This window comes from Sarcophilus harrisii, chromosome 5 (genome assembly GCF_902635505.1).
Source record: "Sarcophilus harrisii chromosome 5, mSarHar1.11, whole genome shotgun sequence".
Taxonomy (NCBI): Eukaryota; Metazoa; Chordata; class Mammalia; order Dasyuromorphia; family Dasyuridae; genus Sarcophilus; species Sarcophilus harrisii.
This window is the reverse complement of record NC_045430.1, coordinates 249844733-249867125: the sequence shown is the minus strand read 5'-3', so window position 1 is coordinate 249867125 and position 22393 is coordinate 249844733. Positions and strand designations below refer to the sequence as shown.

General features: G+C 34.0%; 1 protein-coding gene across 3 annotated transcripts in view; it reads right to left on the bottom strand.

Annotated features, from left to right (window-relative positions):
• LOC100913881 (DNA topoisomerase 2-binding protein 1) overlaps positions 1 to 22393 on the bottom strand; it is a 44951-nt gene that overhangs the window by 4518 nt on the left and 18040 nt on the right. For all 3 annotated transcript variants that reach the window (XM_031940097.1, XM_031940096.1, XM_031940095.1), the window contains exons 13-23: positions 20051 to 20262; positions 17400 to 17680; positions 11311 to 11484; positions 11119 to 11228; positions 7906 to 8029; positions 6324 to 6473; positions 6081 to 6183; positions 4330 to 4522; positions 2886 to 3106; positions 1642 to 1808; positions 1234 to 1345 (exon numbers count right to left, since the gene is read on the bottom strand). In XM_031940097.1, the coding sequence (XP_031795957.1) occupies positions 1234 to 1345; positions 1642 to 1808; positions 2886 to 3106; positions 4330 to 4522; positions 6081 to 6183; positions 6324 to 6473; positions 7906 to 8029; positions 11119 to 11228; positions 11311 to 11484; positions 17400 to 17680; positions 20051 to 20262 (1847 nt within the window). The remainder of the gene's footprint in view (positions 1 to 1233; positions 1346 to 1641; positions 1809 to 2885; positions 3107 to 4329; positions 4523 to 6080; positions 6184 to 6323; positions 6474 to 7905; positions 8030 to 11118; positions 11229 to 11310; positions 11485 to 17399; positions 17681 to 20050; positions 20263 to 22393) is intronic.

Sequence of the window (22393 nt, the reverse complement as noted above, 5' to 3'; positions counted from 1 at the left end):
TCTACACATTGAAGCAAGAACTTTGCAAAAAGATTAGGTAATTTTAAGGCATAATAGTCTCAACTCAGTTATTTACCATTATTCAGGAATAATAATAATAACAGGATTTCCTTAAGGTGGTTATTTCCTCCAAAGAAACAATTTAAACCATTCACGTCTCTCCACCCTGTAAATATTGTTTAACATCCTATCATAAATCCACTTAGAGGGATGGTCAACCCAACATATTAGGGACATTTCTTGAGTTATTTTTTACATAGTGCAGATACCAGTGACACCTGTGAGCTATGTCCTGACTCTGTCCTATAAATTTTTTGGTTGTAAGAAATTCTTTGGTACACATTTCCCTGCTTGGCTTCAACATAAGGAAAATTGAACGCAATTTACTTTTTATGACCTGACACTTAATTGTTTCCTCACCAATTTTAGACAATCCTTTTATTCCTGATTCCTTAATTGATTCTCTATGCCACTTTTCACTAGAGGTTGCTTTAAACCTTTTTTTTCCAAGTCTACCACAGCATTCTCTCTCCCAGCCTAACAACCCTTGGCACTATTCCTCATTTTTTCTTCCTTTACTCTGTCTCTAATGAAGAGAGGAATCTGCTTGCAATGGCCAACCCTTCTATGTGTATCAATGACACCCTATCCTTTCCTTCCTTTTATATCCAGTAAATGCTCCTTTTCATTTTAATCTTCAATCTCTTCCCTTTGACCGGTTTTTCTTACTGTCTACATATACCTTTTTCCCATCACCCATTCTACTTTGCAGTTTCTAAACTAATGTAGCCTGGGATACCTGGTGATTGAGCTTATTCAAGAATTATGTTAAAAAACAATCCAAGTATAGAGTTTTAAATCTGTTATTTCAGGTTCTCTAGAGAGTTGAGGTTGCCAAGTGGTTATTATTGTAATACTAAATTAAAAGGTTATTCTAACTTCTAGTGCAAGACTACTTCAACATCAATTTTATGCAAGAGTTAAAAACTATGAAGGCCCCAAAATCTTAAATGTAAACCTTGATGGATTAAATTATCATTACTTGAACTTCATGGCCCGATGGACTAATAAACAGATTCTGATGCTAGCTCCGATGCTGACTAATTACCTGAGACACATGAATTTATTATTACCTCTGTCCCAGTTTTTCTGACTAGAAAAAGGTTAGTAACATTTAACTCCATAACAAAACTACTGTGAAAATTTTAATGGTTTATGGAAAAGTATTGTTACCTAATTCCTCAATTAGATGACAATAATCAATTCGCTCCTGAGGATTAAGAGATGATAGTTGAAATCGGTATTGTTTTTCTAATTCTTCAGGTGTCTCCTCTGTCTGTACTATCTGGAATAAACCAGAATTTCAGATTGAGAAAATATTCACATTTTAAGCATATGCACATTTAGCACATTTCTTTAAAACTAATAACTTAATATTTAAAACAAATCTATCATACTGGGAACATTTTTTTTTAATAGTCCAGGCAACTGGTGTTAAGTGAGTTGCCCATGGTTACATAGCTAGTAAGTGTTAAGTATCTTGAGGCCAGATTTTAATTCAGGTCTTTCTGACTCTAGGGTCAGTGTTCTACCCATTGTACCATCTAGCCGCCCTTTGGGAACATATTTTGTAAGTTTTACCTTTTCTTTGGGATGAGGAGCCACAGGTGGGTTGGCTAGGGGGAAAGCAATGCTGGGGGCTTGTGGTGTAGGGATAAAGTGGCTGTCTTTTGCTGTAGTTTCCAGGTCTTCACAAAGTAGCTCTTTAGGGGCCTCTGTTACAGATACGTCTCCAGGATCACAGAGAGCTGAGAGGCAATAAAATGCAGCAGTAGGATATTTGAATACAAATAAAAATAAATTCTGAGAAATATATTCAGTTTGGCACTTCAAGGAACCAAAAATACATGCAAAAGATGTTGCCACCTTGTATCAGGGATTTAGGAAAAATAATTGTCAACTTTAAAGGGACAGAATTTTTTGTTTTCTCTAAATTTCTGTATTTCATTGCAGAACAATTCCAGTCTGAAAAAAGGGAAAGGAATTTACAGTGAGAACATAAGTATTAGAGAAAAGTACGATGTATGATGTAAGAAAGTATTATGGGGAGAAAATAAAAAGCTAAGCTCTTCAGTGAAAGAAACAAACTGAAATCGAGATGATAAAAAAGTATATATGATGCGAAGAATGTAAAGAAAGTGCTGAGAGAGAAATTGTTTTTATCAACACAGGAATGAAGAGAATCATAAAGGACTAGATATTTATCAGACATCAATTTTGGGAGGGAAGGTAATTGTGCTTGAAATGTTTTTCCAAATCCACCTTGAGGGCTTTAGTAATGATTCAAAACTGAACTTGTATTTGGATGTGGTAGCTTTCAAGTGGCAACAGCACTTAAATTTTGTCTATGTTGTGAGTCTTCTTCAGTTCTAATTTACTTAAGATTTAGATAAGGCTTTCTGTTTTCAGACTACAGAAATATATGAACATAAATTTCTTAAATATTATTGTCAAAAATGTAACCCTTTATCAAAATAGCTTTACTATCAAACAATGCTTATCTCCAGTTATATTTTAGAGCAATTTCAAAAGATAAAAAGATAAGGCATTTAAGGCTAATTTTCCAATTTTGCATTGTAACATAAAAAGAAGCTTAAATTAAAAAATAAGAAAATTAGACAAAGGCAAATAATATTAAGTTGAAAAGAAAGGCAAGGATAAAGACCTAATCAATAAAACTTCTTATGAAGTATTGCAAATTTATGAATTACTTCTAAATTTAAAGTTATGGAATAAACATAAAATGGTTTTTATTTCCTATCTGCTATTATTAATAAGCAAAAACCACTCTCATCAAACTAGTTAATGTATTTCTCTTTCCCTACTATGTTCAGTAACTGCAGAATCCTGCAAAGATTCCTGGAAGGCTGAATCTTCCAAATTCTTGACATTAGTTTGAAACTCAGGATACTGTGTTGGACACGTGGGCCACTGCAAGTTGCTGGCCAGCCTTGCTCTCTCCTCCCGTGCTGTAGGATCATCCCAAATGATCTGTTCACTCTGGGAAGGCTCTGTGTTGACATCAGCAATGGCTAGACGAGACTGCCTAAGAAACACAAGTAAAAGATGATGTTCAAACTATCTTTGCAGTGACATAAACTCATCTTGTCAAAATTCCTTAGTTGCAGCTGGAATTTTATTTCCTGAACTTGTTCTTTTCCAATAACAGCATTAAACAAAATTGCTCCATTATCTTAAAAAACATAATACATGCCCTGTAAGTAATTAAAAAAAAGGCATTTTATTGGATGTTTAATCTTTATGTGACCAAAAGGTTTCCCTTCTTTTCTTTGAGGTGGTGAAAGAGAAAGGAATACCTGTTTCTCCCATTTCCCTGCACTCTCTCATGACAAAAATACAATATGCAAAAAAAAAAAAAAAAGAAAAAAAAAATACCCCCCAAAACACCCTGTAATTATTGACATCTGATCACATATATAATTCTGTCTGTTTTATAAGTACCCAACATTAGGTAATTTTTTTAGTAAACTGCAGTAGTTACTTTATCAATAATGGCATATATTCAAATTATTACCATAAATGACAATAGCAATTCAATAAAACATTCATTAAGTACTTATCAGGGATGCAAACAAAAACTAAACCAGTTTCATTCCTCAACTCACATTCTAGAAGCAGATGAAAAACCATGAACATGGGTAAGTAAATTACTGATAATAACTGGGGAACGAGGAAAGATTTCTTGCAGGAAGTGGGACTTGAACTGAATCTTGAAGAGATTGAGGGACTCCCAAGAGAACACATTTTAGGCAAATGGGAAAACAGAGCAAAGACCGAGATGGAAGCAGACTCTCACAGATTAGAGTAAAATATCAACCAGGCCAGTATGGATAGCACATAGAATGGAGGTGGGAAAGTAACATTTATCTTAATGCTGTATATGTAATGAGAAGACTTTATAAATCAAATTGTTACAGGGAATAGCTAAAGCTCCTTAAGGATCCAAGATAGTTTACTCATAACAAAATAAACTCTATGGTCTTAGGTGATTTTATTTCTATCTATATCAAATATATATTTTTTTCTTTAATTGCTGAACAGTAAGTATAATTTTGTCTAAACACATCTACAAGGTACTGTATTAAGAAAATTACCATGCTATTTACTCAAAATTTTTGTTTACTTCACCCACCACAACACCATGCTGCTTTTCTTAAAATGCTAAACAGATGAGAAAAATAGTCTGAATTGCCTCCTTCTCTATGGCCACTGCCCGCCTCCATGGGTCTTGCATCATCAGCCAAATACCTTAATGCTTCTAGGACTCTGCTTCGACCACTGCGTAGAGAGCGGGTGCTATCAGGAGTGGATGAAGAGCTGTCACAGCCATTTCTGGAAAGGGAATTCCTCTGTCCGTGGTGTTTTACTATAGATGTAGCAGACATAATCTCCTGTAGCTGCTTTTGGAAGCTCTTTCTCATTTCCAGAGTCTGTGTTAGAGCTTGGAATAATAATAAAACCAGCATCTAAGTTTCATGTATTACTTCCTTTTTTCTTTTTCTTAAATCGGGCTTGGGATATATTTAACTTTCAGGCTCTGGCTAAGTACAAATCCCTTTATTATCTTTTCACCATCCACCTCACAGTAACATAGTAATTAAGCCTAGATGAAAGCAAGAAGATCATCTTTTCAGCCCCATGATTTACAGTTGTAGAGCTTTGTTAAATGACTGGCTGCATCTGATACCAGATTCCAAATCAGGAATGTTCATTTCACTACAACATGGTATGGGATATAAAAAACAAAACAAAACAAACTCCTGCCTTTTAAGGCTTCATATCATTTGAAGGCACATAAAACACATGTGTAATAATCACAACATATACTAAGGTATAGGGATTGTTCTCCTCCTGAAATCTCATCCCATTCTACTCCTTTTGGTTAAATAGAGACATTTTATCTCCCCAGTTCTGTGAGGACAATAATTGCCACTTCTAGCACCCAGCATGGCAGCTGCTCCATTAAGAACTGTGGAATGATGATAACATTAAAGAATGGATACATAAATGATAGATTAGTTCAAAGTAACCCAATAATAAGTAGATGTTAGCCTGTTAAAGGCAAGTCATTAACACTAAAGATCATCACAGATTTTCAGTTGTCAAGAGACTCAAGGTTATTCAATGAACCCTGTCATTTTATAACTGGGACATAGGAGGCTCCAAGAAGTAATGTGACCAAACAAGTGACATAATCAGACCTTGAACCCAAGGCTTTTCACTTTAAAATCCAGCATTTTTTTTTTCATTTCTTTCATCCTAGGAATAGACATTTTATTTTTATGTGTCCCTCAACATTTAGTTTTTTTCTTAAATAAACAAGCTTATTTTCTCTCCCTCTTATCCCTCTTTCACTTTTCCCATTTCATCACCACTACCTTTGGAAGGCCAAGCTCACAGTAGTCTAATTTAATCTGCAGATCTACTATAGTATAATGAGGGATGAGGCACACAAAAATGTTTCCTTTTCAAAATAACTAAAATTTTAAAAAGCACTTTAAATTTTGTCTTAAAGCTCTTTCGTCCAAACAACTCTGTAAGATACATAGTATAAAAAGTATTAACCCTATTTTATAGATGAAGAAGCCAGCATTGAGAGGTTAAGTGACTTAATTATTGAAATAAAATTCTGGCATGACCTTGGTCTCTTGACTCACAGTACAGCACTGTATCCAGTGCTTAAACTGTGTACTTGTTACATATTAACCCAAAGGATGGCATATATATTTGGCAATATGGAGAGACAGCCACCAGGTATACAATGGAAAGAAGGCAATTTGTATTAAACATTTACATTTTTCTTTTCTTCCAATACTTCAAGGATCTCTGCTTTTCTTCCTTCAACAATACAGATCAATCTTTAAAAAGCTATTGATGGTAAAAATATTTGTAATCTGTCAGCCATCCTGGTAATTCTTTACATAAAAACAAAATTTTAAAAGATATCTTTATAATCCAATTAACTTTCTTATGACTGTGTTTGGATATGAAATTTTTACCTCCTTTGGGGATATTTGGTATCTCTCCATTTGTACTTTTAATTTCCTTCGGATCAATAACCATATCTTCATCATTTCCTTCCAAAGATAAATGAAGAAGAGGCTATTGGGGAAAAAAATTGCAATTTCTCAAAAGACCATTATTTTGTACGCACACACACACACACACACACACACACACACTTTTGTGTACCCTATTATACATTTATTTTAGTTGTTAAATGTGTAATCTATATTAGATACCTCATTATCATCTTTGGCCATTTTACTAGTTGATGGAGCCCGACTGCTACAAACTCTGCCATCTTGCATTGCACTTATATCCAGGCTCATTTTTGGATTGTAAGTATGTGGATAAAGAGATTCAGGAAGACGCCTGTATTCTTGAGCACTCTGTAACAAACATACTTCGTAACAGTATTGAAAAATTATAACAGACCCACAATGTTATAGAATAAGGATCATCTTCATGTCTGAGATCAGTACAAAAATGTTTCCATGATGCAAGCAAATTTAATTGTTTTCCCTTTTTAAAGAGAAAAGTGTCCATTGAAGTACTTAAATTAATTTCATTGCTATGTTACTGTCACTGGCATGGGAGTGCATCTCTATATCAAACTAATACATGGAAATTATTCTCAACAAACTCAGGGAATAAACTACATATTTTTAATTTGCATAGCTTTTAACTTGTGAAAAAACCTTAAGTAAAAGGGAATCTACCACCAAAAATCTAATGATTTAAGAAGTAAAATCTTATGATTCAATTCAATGAAAGAAAATAATGATTAATAACAACTAATACACTTATTAAGCATCTACTGTGTGCCAAGCACTGTGCTATGGTGCCAGATAAGAACATAGTTCCTGCTTTCAGAGTTCATCATAGCTATGACATAGTATAAAAATACAGAGGAAACTCACAGAGGAAGATTCAAAAAAGGTTTTCTAGCATTTGAGTTAAGTTTTTAGGATTCAGAAATAATTTAATAGGAAGAGAGGGAGAAGTTGTTTATGAGATCAGGCAAGAAAAGTATGGCAGTGTCTGAATATCAGAAGCATATACTTAATCTCAAAGATGGAGAACTCAAAATTCAATGAATTTCTTCCCCTAGGATTCTAATCTGCTTACAGATGTCAAGAAGACTGAAAAACTCTCATTTCTTGAGAGCATGAATACGTTTTTTGTTTTGTTTTGTTTTGTTTTTTTTGGTCTGTCTTTGATTCATCAATACAATGTCTGGCACATAGTACGCACTTAATAAATGGCTGTTAACTGACTTGACAAGGAGGACACTTTTACCTCCTTAAGTAGCCTGACTTCTGATGAGCCCTAATTGTTAGAAAGTGTTTTTCTTACACTGAAGCTTAAATCTGCCTCTCTAAAACTTATATCCTTTGCTTGGGGAAAAAAATGAGGAACCCCTGACTTTTGGGCACATAAGATGAATTTATCAGTGGAAAAAAGGTGAAGAATTTATTACTCTATCTCAGGTCAGTGATCAAATCTGTAATGGGGTGGTGGCAATAAGAATAAAAAAGGAGGAGAAAGGTTTGAGGGATGTTGTGAAAGATATTCCCTATTTAGGGAAGAGCCAAAGAGAACATCAAAGTGATGGACAAGGGGCATTGGATGGAGAGTGGTAGCAGGTTTAGGGGATGGGATAAGCTTTTTGGGGGACCAGAGTTTTATAATGTCAAAGATTTACTCATGATAATCATAAAAACTGATCATCACTTTATATTTAAATGAAGCTTGCTGTTACTTTAGAACAAATTTTGTTTACATTTTCATTTAACAGAAAGGGAGAAAAATGTTACCTACTTCTAAAAGCCAGTGCTCTGAAACAATGTGTATCCCCCTTTCTTTAACAGCCTTATACTCTCGATTAGTGTCATTTGGTCGCCCTTGATAGATGAAATGAGTCACTGTTTCATCAAAACTCCATCTACAATGCAGACAAATGAAACATAAATAAGATACACAAACCAGTTTAATACCACTGCTACTTGGAATATGGGAATACTTTTAGATTCCAGAAAAAAGAAAGGAACTATACAATAATTGGTATGTAAACAACTAAATTGAACTGAATGCCACTCCCTTTTAAGTTCTGACTTTAAGGAAAAATTTTAGAAAGTGCAGGTCTACTTACAAAACTTCAAATATATCAAAGAAAAAAGAAGGAAACATTTAAAATTATCCAAAAACAGAAACAAATGTTCTTCATGGATGACTAAATTTATATTAACATGCTTCATTTCCTCTAGCTCAAGGTTTACTTAACCAGGGGGCATTCAGTAAGTATTTGTTTTTTCTTCTCCTTCTAACTGAAATTATAATCTTCTATTAAAGTATAAAAGCAAATTTAAATTGGTCATATGAGCTACCAAAGCAAAAGATTACTGTTTGTGTTCTATAATTATCTGGAAAATTTACCTCAATTCTTTGCCCTACTATTGCAATAAGAAGTCTGTGGAATCTCTGTAAGCTCAGTGCCCAACATATTCCAGACACTTAATAATGCTTGTAGATTTGACTGACTGGTTCAAATATTCCTTTGCTGTAAGGCAAGGGTTTGAGGCAGATCATCTCTTAAAGTCTCTTCAAATCTGTTTCTAAAACATTAAATATTGCAGAATGCCATCTCCCCACTCCCCCCCACCCTTTACCTCCCAACACCAATTTGGGTAAGGGAGGCAGGGTTAAATACAGAAACAGTTCTGACTCTAAGTGAGAAAACTGCCTATATTTTGGGAACTCACAACCAACTTCCACTAAAGGATCTTTAAACACATTTATTTTTACATAGCTCTAAGGTGAAGGAAACATATGATATTAAGTATGACAAAAACTACTTCAGGAAGACAGGGGACCAAGATAGTGAAGCTGAAGAAATACTATAGTTCAGCTACCCCATCACTAAACAAGCACATTACTAAACAACTCATCCCTTATACAATCAGGAAATAAGATCTAGATCCCTTAGGAATGAAAGTGAAAAGCTTCAGATTTCACATAAAAATCAAAGTAAAGTTGCTCCTCACAGGTCTCAGCAGGAAGAAATTCTTAAAATGAAACTAACAGACTTTAGGGCTAAAACTAAAACAAAGAGAAAATCCTCAAAACCTAGGCCCTAAGGAAAAAGAAAATACCTTGGTGTAAGAAAAAAAAACAACCACCTAAAATAAATTTCTGTTCAGGTTGATAATTAAAACAAACATTATGAAAGAAAAAGACTTCAACTTCTTTTCTCCTCCAGGAAAAGATGTACACTGAGCTTCTCCCATGAGGAGGAAGGCATTCTTGGCTTTAAGTGAAGATTAAAGAAAAGGCTTCTCTTTCTTCTTTCTCTTTGTCTACAGGAATGGGTTTCAACTAAAGCTAATGGACAGGCAATGTCTACAGACAAGAAAGACCTAAAAAAGGCCAAAAGACAATAATGGGGAAAAAAAAGGTCCCTGACTTCAACTGATCTATAGAGCAGACCTAGAATTCAAATCCTAAGGTATAAACATAAAAAAAGAGTACAAAAAAAGAATTTCATAATCCCAGATGAAGAATTAAATTTGTGTCTGAGTGGAACAAAATGATGTAGTAAGGTAAAATAATCTGTGCTGACCTATAGGGTTGCCAAGCAGAAAAAGGAAGCAAAAGAACTGCTGATAAATTGCAAGACTGTTTGTCTATACAGGAACCTCTGGATGTCCTCAAAACCAGAATTCCTTGAGGATAAGAAAAAAGACTTAAATCAATATTATGTCAACTGGGGACCAATGTCTGGTAAACAGAAGCTAGAGTTGTTTGATCAAAGGTATAAAAACTGGGGCAGTCTAGGGGAAATTTTGTATCCTTTTGCAGGCTGTCTGTTTAACATACACAGAATGATTCTTATTACAGAATTCTATAATAAAACTTTTATCTTTTCTTCTTACTTTACCTTTCCCAAATTTTCCTACTTCTGTTGAAGGCATCACCATTTCAAGTTTTTGACCTATCACAAAGATGACCAAAACATAAACCTAGAAAAGAATAACTCTAATAACTTCAGGAGACAAGAAAAATTGTTAAACCAAAGTCAAAAGAATGAGGAAAAAGAAAGTACCTGAATCCTATTATTAAAAAAGAACCAGAATGTTATATTTTAAGAAATCTTATCCAGAAATATTAAAATAAGGGGGCAAAGTAAAAACAGAAGGAATTAAATAATTTCTTGAAAGAAACCTTGAATTGAAAATTCCCAAGCATGTTATGTCCACCAATGAGATACTGAGGAACTAAAAACAAGATTCGCAGCTGACTGGATGGGTGAGATAATATATTCAGCTTGCTGAACCAAGAGAATGGTGTTTTAACAGAAATAGGAAAATCTGGGAAAGGGGAGATTTAATGGGAACAGATAATCAGTTCAGTTTTAGATATCTTAAAATTTAAGATATCCAGCTTGGCATGATCAAAAGGCCATTAGCAACATCAGGTTGAAATTCAAGGGAAAGATCAGGAGTCTTCTATAAAGATGTCCATCAAATCCATGGGAGCGGGTAAGTCACTGAGAAAAAGGACAATAGATGAGAGGTCTAGAACAGGAAAAATTGAACATCTATAGTTAAGAGAACATTCTCTGGCTGATGAATCAACTGGAGAAACTGAAGGTGAACTCCAAGAGAACAATATCATAGAACACTTAAGCTAAAGATAGTGGATAATAGCATAAACTGCAGTAGATACAGCAAAAAGGGTTATATTTGAGAAAAGGATATCAGATCTGTCAATTAAGAGATCACAGGGCACTTAACGAAGTTAGAAGACGATTGCAAAGAGGTGAGGAGTAAGGAGAAGATGACACCTTGTGGGAATAATAAGGTCCAGTGGAGAGCTTATGAGAGTGGAGGAGACTTGGGCATATATGACAGCAGTAGAGAAGGAAAAAATTGATAAAGAGAGGTTAAGGACTTGAATATGGGGAAGAGGTGATTGAGAATGTAATCTCAAATGAAAGCAGGATAACAGGGGATGCATTATTAAATAAATACAAACCTGTAATCTGCCCCGAGGGAGGCTGCAATAGTATTTAGTTCGCTCTGTTTCTTACTGAGTTTTTTACTAACACATATAACTACATTGTGAAGTGGTTTGGGGTCTTCCTCCTGTATGTAGAAAAAGAAAACAGATCAACCATAAATAAAGTTTCAAACCATTACTTCTAACTGTTAAGTGACCCAATTCTACCTTTTCTGTTTGAGCATTTTTCAGGACAGGGCTGGCAGTAAGAGCTACTGTGTGGCGAGTGCTATTTGCCAAAGCAAGTTTCAAGTTCTTGCCAATGACTTCAGAAAGTGGGGTACTCATTCTTCTGCTTCGTTGACTGGGACCTAATGGAGTTCCCAAAGCTGCCAGCGCATCCTATTGATAAAGTAAATAGAATAATTTAGTTATATCTTTACCTAGTAATTTTACATCCCAAATTTTTTACTTAGCCCCTCTATATATATTCACTCCATATATGACAAAGGGAGAAAATTCAGATTTTATGGCACTCTTAAAGTACTTATAAAAGACTGCTTAAAAATCAAGCCTGCAAAAATTTTACCAAACTTAGTCATATTTATTCACTGGGGTGTCAGAATAAAATAAGTGAAATTGGAAATACATAATCATCACTTCTTATAGGAAGAATATAAATCCTATTAGCCAGAAGAACTATAAGAAGCTCTCTATAGTACTGTGTAGTTCACAATATATCTTCATCACAACAACCTTTGCGGTAGAGCAGTATTATCTTCATTTTAGATAAAACAGGATCAGAGAAGTCAAATGACTTACACATGGCTTCATAGCTAGTAAATATTCTAGTATTTTCAAACATTGCTCTCAATTATTCTAATGCTCAAAAGTTGTCTGTTTTTAATATATTAAGAAAAGGCATATAAAAAAGATGGGAGGGGGTATACAATGAAAGATTAATATAATACAAATAATTTCAACTCATGTTTAGACTGTTTTAGGGTTTACAAAAGAATCAGCAATATAACTATTATTTCCATTTTACAAAGGAGTAAACACCAAGGTCCAGAGATATTAAATCCCTTGTCTATGGTCTCATAGTAAGTAGAGCTGGCATTCAAACTCAGATCTTTTGAACATAAGCCAGCACTCTTTTCACTGTTATTTAACATGAAGAGTAGCTGAAGTAAACTGAAATGACTGAAGCTGGTGAAAAATGTTAAACATTGAAAAGAAATTCTTTTAAAAAAATGTTTAAAAGATGAACAGGACAGGTAAACTGGAAAAGATGGCATGCTTTTTTTTTTTTTTTTTTTTTTTTTTTTTTTTTAACAAATAACAAAAAGAAGACAGAATGCTTCATTTTGTCTGTTTTCTTCATCAAGAGAACAATTTTTCTACTGTGCAGAACAGACTGATGAGCAATTGAGGCAAATAGGCAGCAAGATAATACAAGACCATTCATCCCCACTCATGTCAAGTCAATGACATGCAAAATCCTCTCTAGGAGTTACTACTGCCTACTTCAGGTGCATTGGTTTGTATGTAGCACAGAGGAGGCCCTAATTGGTGCTAATTTACTGATTTAAAAGATTTGTAGAAGTGACCACATAACTCCTGCTGGTCATCTCCAAGAAATTTTGGAGAAAAGGAGAATAATTCCAAGACATAAAAAAATATGGCACATTTAAAATCTTGAAAAATACATTTGATGTCATTCAAAATGTATATGAAACAGATAAGAGGATCACAAAGAGCAAGCACAAGCTCACTTAGAATAGATGATTCTAAAATGAATTTCCTTTTAGATAGTAGATAAGACTACAGATGGGGAGAAATCCCTGACAAAAGATTTCTTAATTTCAGCAGGCAATTTCTTATGATAATCTTCAAGCTTGTTGGGAGTAAAGGCCATCTCCAACTAGGAAATATTTCACAGATACTCATATAGATTTAATTACAAATTTTGAAAGGAAAAAGTACTCCAAATTCCAATGTTAGAAATAGTAATGAGATTCCTAAATTAATCCTCCCAAAATATATTTAACATATTACTATACTTCTGAAGTATTTTAGTGGTAAAGAATCTAACCACTATGTAATGATGATTTATGTTTAAAATTCTAATGATTATCTTTATATCTTTATTTCTGAAGAAGAGAGAAGATACAACTCCCTTTCTTAGGAGATTATAAATGTGGAACATTATATATACTAAAAGACCATGTTGATATTAATTGGTTTTATTTTAGATAAATTTTAATGAACTGTTTCTCTCTTATTGTCTCTCCTTCTCTCTCTCCATTTTTTTTGGCTATTTTTCTCCTTCTACCATTAAAAAAAAAAGATACTTAAGTTAATTATCCATTAAGATTTACTATAACATATAGTTTAAGTTTTAGGCCTTAAAAATTATTTTCTGCCAAACTTTGTTCTAGTTTTCCTAGCAGATTTTGTTATTGTTGTCAAAAACTGTCTCCACATGTAACTGGAAAAAACAAACAAAAATAAAAACAAAAAAAGGAAAAAACAACTGTTTTTTTTAAAAACTAGTTGAATTTAAATGAAACAAAATGAATTAATGCAATAACTTTCACAATTGGAAGAGGATAAATTTGGCAAAGTCTTATTTCTTTCTTTCTTTCTTTTTTTCAGAAAATGAAGAGTTTTTGATCTGGGGATTTTCACTCTCTAGAGCAGGCCAAAGTCCCCCTCTTTTAGGTATTATTTAAAGGACGGACCCAGTGCCACAAAATGATGATTCTTTAGGTAAATACATTGAGGCTTCAAACATATAACTCCAGTAACAATGACTGGATCTCTCCCTTCTTACTTTTAGCCCAGGGGTTCACTATTTAATTAGGTAAATTCCTGTCTGAACATACATGCCAGGAAATGCATTAATATGTCCTGTACAAATTGAAAAAAAAAAAAAAAAAAGAAAAGAAAAAAAAAATTGGAGCCCTATGTATTATTGTCCATAGGAAGCTTTAGGCCATCATTCCAACATACATGAGTTGATTTCTATAAATATTGCTGGACTACCAAGAATGGAGTTTTTTTGATATTAAAAATTTGTTTAAAAAACAAAAAAGTATTCTTTGTTGTTATCTTTTTGATATTCTCTGTTTCCTAAGAAACTAAACTAATTTGACATCTTTCATAAAGAATAATAATCAAAAATCAATAGGAAGGGCTTTGCCCTTAGTTGTTTTTCACTATTTTTCTAAATAATTTGAAGACATAAGTATGTCAAATGTGTATGTGATACAATATTAAATATAAAATTATTCTACGTAGTTATAATAGATGAAACAAAAAAAAATCATAATTATATGAACAAAAAATTATCAAAATATTAGAATTAATGAACTGAAAACTGAAATGAAGAGTAAAAGAGAAAACTATAAATGCCTAAAACCAACTGTGTAAAGTTTCGGGTGAGTGAGAAAACCTGGTTTAATAGCATGGAGAAAAGGACTAGGGATTTTGGATTACCACAGTGTCTTTACTATTAATTAATGCAACATCCAGATTAAACAGTTTCACTGAATTCTGGATTGTTAGAACATATCTAGATTACTGTGGCTTTTGTCTGACAAATACTGGTTTGTTAAAAAACATCTATGTGCTCAATATAAAGAACTACTTTTCTGGCTGTCTGAAATGGAATGGGGTGCCTTTTGAAGCAGTAAATGCTCAATTATTGGAAATGTTCTCCTACTACATACCTACAAATCCTGAAACTATGACTTCAGAAAAACCAAAACTGCTGTTGAATTAGAGGGAAATGGAAAGATATGTAGTATTTAGAAGATTGCAGAATATTTTCAAAAATGAGGAGTGTTGTAAAGACATTATCCAGGAAATTTATGACAAAGAAAAGGGCAGGCTAATTGTGTAAGAATAAGAGACAGAAGAGAGCCTGAGTGCCAATTCTCAGATAAGGAGAACTGTGATCTTTTACTTAAAGAATGAGCCTCTAGTATACGGGGCAGGTCTTCTACATGGACAAGAGTTGCATATAATCAGAAGGCACAGAAGGACTGTGATCTGAATGGTATAGGAACACTGACACCCTGAAACTTATAAATTCAAAACATGAAATTAAACTAGAGAAATCTGAGAGAAAGACAACAGGTTTTGAAAATGAAATCATATTTACAAAGGTAAAAAGAAGTGGAGATATAAGTCTAGAAAAGTAAAAACTTAGGAGAAACATGCAGCTGTCTTCAAATACTCAAAGATCTTTATCAAAGATATCTCAAAGATATTTATGTGTGTGTATACATGTATTTTTTATATATTGCTTTAGTTAACAACTCACATTTTATAAAGTGCTCTCCTCAAAAAACTCTATCCTATTAGTTAGATTTTATGATCTCCATTACAAATGAAGAAACGGAAGATCTGAAAGGAGATTAAAACATACTGTTATAGAGAAGTAGACAATGGCTCAGAATGAAGGAAAATTCTGCGTTTTTCCTACGCAGTGAAATGGAAAATTCCCCATTACTAAAAGGGCATGAAAAGTAGCTTATCCCTGATAAGTCTGGGATATGGTACAAGGGATTCCTTCATTAGGCAGATTGGACTAGATGTCTAATGTCCCTTTTCAACTTCAAAACTGTATGAGTCAAAGGCAGCTAGGTGGCACAGTGGATAGAGTACCAGTCCTGAAGTCAAGAGGACCCGAGTTCAAATTTGATTTTGACACTTAATACTTCCTAGTTATGTGACCCTGAGCAAGTCATATAACCCCAACTGCCTCAGCAAAAACAAAAATAAACCAAAAAACTGTATGAGTCCATAGTGCATATGGTATATGAATGACATCATTTCAATTTTTAATTAAAATCTCGATTTCTCCATAAAACTATTTCTTATGGCTTTATCCTTTTTTGGGAGGGAGAGAGGGGAAGCTGAAGAGGGAACATTCTTCTATCAAATGCCACTGGCCAACAAGAAAAAAAAATTGAGGGACATAAGTAAAAAGGAATTTTGATTTTGATTTTTGTCTTTTCTAAAAAGAAATGCTAAATGTTTCACTCATAAAATTTAAGGAGTATAAAATATAAAATTCTATTCACCATATATAACAAACAATTTTTTTTCTTTGCTGAGGCAATTGGGGTTAAGTGACTTGCCCAGGGTCACACAACTAGGAATTGTGAAATGTCTGAGGCCAGATTTGAATTCAGGTCCTCCTGACTTCAGGGCTAGTACTCTTATCTACTACATCACCTAGCTGCCCCATAAATAATTTTTAAAAGAGTATGATGTCAGCCAGACTACTCATCCTAAATTTCTAGAATTGTTCTCCACCCTAGGAGAAGTAGCTGAAGAAAGAAATAAGATCCAAAGATTAAACTTTATATCCAAACTTGTTGGTTTACTGAATAGAAGATGGAATACTTTCAAAAATCTTATTTTTTTAAACATAAGGATGGGTAAAAAGACAAAATGGAAAGAAAAAAAAGTGAAGAAAAGAGGTAAGAAGTGCAAAAATCTGTAGTGATAAGTATGAAATTCTTTTAACAGCAGAAAGAGGTCACTGACTAATACAAAAGAAATAATGATTTCACATTAGTGCAATATGAGTGAAAATTATGTACACCTCAACACAGTACCCTTCAAGATGATCCTATCTTCAAGATGGGATACTACTACTGTGTATCTTGTGTATCTTGTCCTCAGAAATACCCACTTGTACTTCAATAAAATGTCCATGAGTATCAATGATAGATCACCTTTAAATGGTAGTTTAAGATTTGCAAAATATTTTTAATTCATTTAATAAGACACTTTAATTGTGCAAGTGTATGGACAGATGACTCTTGCCTAATGACAACATACAGACTTTACCAGTGGAGTCAGAATTCAGAATTAGTGATAGAATTGACTTTAGAAATAATCTGGCCTAATCTCTTCATTTTACAGATGAGCAAAACTAATTTAGGGAGGTGAAATGAACTGCTTCAAAGATCTCCAGAAGAATTGAGACGTTCTGGTTTTCTGGACAGATGTTCTTTTCAGTAATCTGTTATAATACTATTTACTCTTTATTGCTACTATTCTGAAAGTCTACTACTTTTAAAGCTATAATGGGTTAGGGATTATCTAATACTATTATTTATTACAGAAGTCAAATCAACATTTTTTTTTATCTTCCCTTATTCAGATAATGTCAATAAAATTTGCTTGCTAACACTTTTGGGAAATATCTTATGACGCCATATGATAAGGGGCAATAGAGCACTTGGTGTTAACTACATAAACTACAAGACTGACAATACTAACCAATGACCTCTTACCTTTACATCAAAAGAAGGTTTGAAGAGTTTGTCTTTGGACAGAAATTTAGACGGTGTGTCAAGATGCAGGGAAGGCTCTTTTGGAAGTGGTTGTACTTCAACAGGAGGGGCTGAAGATTTTCTAGTATGCTGTGAGATCACAGTATGAAAAGTTTTACTCTGGAATCTATTTACATCTAAAGGTGTAACAGGTGGTTTTCTTTCAGGTTCTAGGACTGTACTAGAATTCTCTGAAGCATCTGAGTAAGTCTCTATTGTCATTTGAGTTTCAAAGCTTCCTTCTGTAGGATTAAAAGAAATAATGCAAATATGAACCAAAAATGCTCTCTTTTGGTCTCTAGTGTCCAATAATGGTCCCAACAAACTTTTTTTTTTTTTTTTAAAACATACATTATAGACTCACACTTAACACCGTATACCAAGATAAGATCAAAATGGGTCCATGATTTAGACATAAAGAACGAGATTATAAATAATTTGGAGGAACATAGGATAGTTTATCTCTCAGACTTGTGGAGGAGGAAGAAATTTGTGACCAAAGACGAACTAGAGACCATTATTGATCACAAAATAGAAAATTTTGATTACATCAAATTAAAAAGCTTCTGTACAAATAAAACTAATGCAAACAAGATTAGAAGGGAAGCAACAAACTGGGAAAACAACTTCACAGTTAAAGGTTCTGATAAAGGTGTCATTTCCAAAATATATAGAGAACTGACTCTAATTTATAAGAAACCAAGCCATTCTCCAATTGACAAATGGTCAAAGGATATGAACAGACAATTTTCAGATGATGAAATTGAAATTATTACCACTCATATGAAAGTGTTCCAAATCATTATTAATCAGAGAAATGCAAATTAAGACAACTCTGAGATACCACTACACACCTGTCAGATTGGCTAAGATGACAGAAAAAAATAATGATGATTGTTGGAGGGGATGTGGGAAAACTGGGACACTGATACATTGTTGGTGGAGTTGTTAACAAATCCAGCCATTCTGGAGAGCAATCTGGAATTATGCCCAAAAAGTTATCAAACTTTGATCCAGCAGTACTACTTACTGGGCTTATACCCCAAGGAGATACTAAAGAAGGGAAAGGGACCTGTATGTGCCAAAATGTTTGTGGCAGCCCTGTTTGTAGAGGCTAGAAACTGGAAAATGAATGGATGCCCATCAATTGGAAATGGTTGGGTAAGTGGTGGTATATGAATGTTATGGAATATTATTGTTCTGTAAAAAATGACCAGCAGGATGAATACAGAGAGACTTGGAGAGACTTACATGAACTGATGCTGAGTGAAATGAGCAGAACCAAGAGATCATTATATACGTCAACAACGATACTGTATGAAGATGTAATCTGATGGAAGTGGATTTCTTTGACAAAGAGACCTAATTCAGTTTCAATTGATCAATGATGGACAGAAGCAGCTACACCCAAAGAAAAAACACTGGGAAATGAATGTAAACTGTTTGCATTTTTGTTTTTCTTCCCGGGTTACGTTTACCTTCTGAATCCAATTCTCCCTGTGCAACAAGAAAACTGTTTGGTTCTGCACACATACATTGTATCTAGGATATAATATGACATATTCAACATATACAGGACTGCTTGCCATCTAGGGGAGGGAGTGGAGGGTGGGAAGGAAAAATCGGAACAGAAGTGAGTGCAAGGGATAATGTTGTAAAAAAATTACCCTGGCATGGGTTCTGTCAATAAAAAGTTATTATAATTAAAATAATAATAATAAAAACATAACATTATTTGTAGATATAACAATCTCATATGTCCCTTATAACAGTTTATACATCTTTCTGTGAGAAAATAAAGTCCACAACATAACATGTTCTCCTTTTCATTATTTTTATGTCTGAATGATCCTCACAAGATGTCTCATGTCTATTAAATGTCTGCAGGTCATTGGCAGAATCAAATTAAAGGTGTTGCATGTTTATGACTACTAAGAATGAATGCACAGGTTGCTTATGTTTTTGGAGAAATAATGAAAGTTTAATAATCTGATCAAAGTTTATTATGTCTTCATATCATTTTTGTTGAGTTGAGCAGTGGTCCAGAGAACTGTTTCTAGCACAGCCAAAAAGATCCATGATGCTAAAAGAGGTAAAAGACTCTTGATAGAGGGTTTCCATTCTATTTTATTTGAATGGTGACAAAATAAACATGACCCAGACCTTCCAATTTTATCACTTGTTCTATGTTCTAATTCAGTCACTTAAAAATATTTTCACGAGACTATGGAAAGATTTTTAAATTGTTGTATATCTTGAAGGTTATAGATGATGAAAATTCTCTGTGCTTACTTCCAATCTCAAAGATGATTTAAAACAGTAAACAAGCTTTAACTTGACTTTAAAATAGTGCCCAAAATACAAAAACAAAAATCAAAGCTCTTTCCTAGAACAGAGTCCTCAGTGCAATAGAATGTCAAGAGCTATGGGAACATGGGCTTTTCCCATTTTTGTTTTTGAATCCCTTGCACACAGTCATTTGACAAATTGATGTTACTTTGATTTTCATTTGGAAAAAAAAAAAAAAAAAGAGGTTTGAACTAGTAAATCTATAATTCTATGAATCAAGTAGTAATAGAAATATTCATAACAAAACAAAGTCAAATTGGTACCTGGCTTGGGCAGATTTCCAACCATGAACTTGCATTCATCTGCTCTCTTCCCCAACTTCGCAGTCTCTAATATCCACGCCATAGACACTGCAGGTAATCCCCATTTCTGTGCAGCCTGATATTTAGAACCATCTGGTTGTTTCACTATAAGATGGGTACTGGCAAGCATGTCTTTCTTTTCACTGTCTTTGCGCACAAAGAATTCCTGAACTCTGAAATTATAAAGAGTATACATACAGACATTTAATAAACTGACTTGAATAATACATGGTTTATGTAAGCTGCACCAACCAAGGATACTGGACAAAATATAGTTGAATTCTTCCAACTAAACAAAAATGCTTCAAAAAAAAAAAAAAAAGTTTTAGCCTACACAATTATTTACCTACTTGTAGCCAGAGGCATACAAGTCAGAGAATAATAGTAATTTATTATTAAGAGTAATATCCTATCCAAAAAGCTGTTCTCAGCTTTCCCAAGAACCAAGAGCTTTAACATACAAATCTTATTTGAGCTTCACAACAAAGAAATGATATTGAGTAGAAAAGAATTTATCATTATTTATAGCTGAGAAAACTGAGGCAGAGAGATGTTAGGGACTTACTTACTGATATAGTGACAACTGAGTAGAAGGGAAATTAGATAGTATTAAGGAAGATACCTAAATGTAAAGAAAGCTTGGACGCTTATAGACAAAAGAACATATAATACAAACATATGCAAATTGCTTTTTGTTTACCTGAAATGGTAAACTGAACAATGGATGGGAGTATTCAGATCATCTGTCTAAGAAGATGTGAACAATTAGAACTTAAAAAGCTCAGATTTTTTCCTTAAATTCCCATTTGGTCTGGGAAAAGTATATTCTGAAGCAATTTTCCAAGTTAGTCTGACAGCCATGTAGCAACTAAGAGACAATGTGATTTAGAGAAAAAAAAAAAAAAAAAAAAAAAAAAGCCTGGTATTAAGTCCCAATACTACCGCTTACTGGCTGTACAACTATGGTCAATTCATCTCTATGCTTTGTTTTCTTTATCTAGAAAATGTCAATACTCTCCTGCTTGTGAGAAGTTTTTCTTTTAAAAAATAATTCTTTTTGTTTTCCTTGTCACTTTCATTTCCAAACACCTTCCTTCTTCCCCATCCAGCTAGCAATTCCTTTTAAGGAAAAGAAAAGAAGATGGGGGTAGGGGAGGAGAGAAGCAGTTTGGCAAAACTCTCATGTTGCCAGAATCTAACATTACATGTAATTTTCTACACTCAAGGGTTTGCCCAACTTGTAAAGAAGGAAGACAGCTGCATGTTTTTATCTCTTCCCTGGAGCAGAAATGAAGTCATTGGTAAGAACAAAGCTTTTGTTTTCTTTCTTTCTTAATTTTAAGAGTGCAGTCATTGTGAAGACACTTTTCCTGGTTCTGCTTCTTTCACCTCTGCATCACTTTCCAATAAATCTTCCCAAGAAGATGTTGACATTATACTGGGGAAAGAATAGGGAGGGGAGACAGGGCAAGGACACAGGAGGAACAAACAAGAGAGGCAAAGGAAAGAGCTAGAAAAAGCATAATAGGATGAAGAACAGATGGGAGAAGCTAGGGAAGGGCACCTAGAGGAGGGAAGAGGAACTGAATACTAAAACAGGAGAATCCTCAAAGATGGAGGTAAAAAAGGACTGCATTCAAGACACAGAAATCACTTGGGCTGGAATGCACTGTGGCAGAATGGCACATCCAACTTGGAAGAAGAGAAAAAGGTGTAAAGCGGGGCGGGAGGGGGGGGTTGTTAGGAACTAAGGCTACAAAAGGAAACTGGAAGCTGAATGGGGAGAAATTTAAATGCAAGACTCAAGATCTTGTATTTTATATTATATAGAGGGAACTGGGATGCTAAGAATGGAAATATAAATGAGGATATAAACACAAGTAGTTTTTGTCCTCAAGAAGCTTCTATTACAATGGAGGAAAATAAGGGGATAGGAAATCGATAGAATGGTGAGTGGAGAATCATCAAAAAATAGCTATCAAAGCCCTTCTAGAAGTACTAACACTAGCAGAGGAGGGTAGCTTTGTTAGCTGGCAAGAGGTGCAAGGTAGATGGATGAGTAAGTCTTAGCCTGGCTAGAGAGTAAGTTAGGTGGGTTTACTCTCATTCACACCAATCAGGACAGTACCAGCCCCAGATTGGGTTCCTAGGGAAAAGTGAGTGAGGAGAATATGTAACAACATTGCTGAAAGGAGATAAATATGAAGGGGAATGATGCAAAAGCTGTTGTAAAGAAAGACTTGGTAAGGTTAGTAAATGACTAAACATGGGGAGCTGAGGGAAATGATGTCTTTAGAGTTTCTA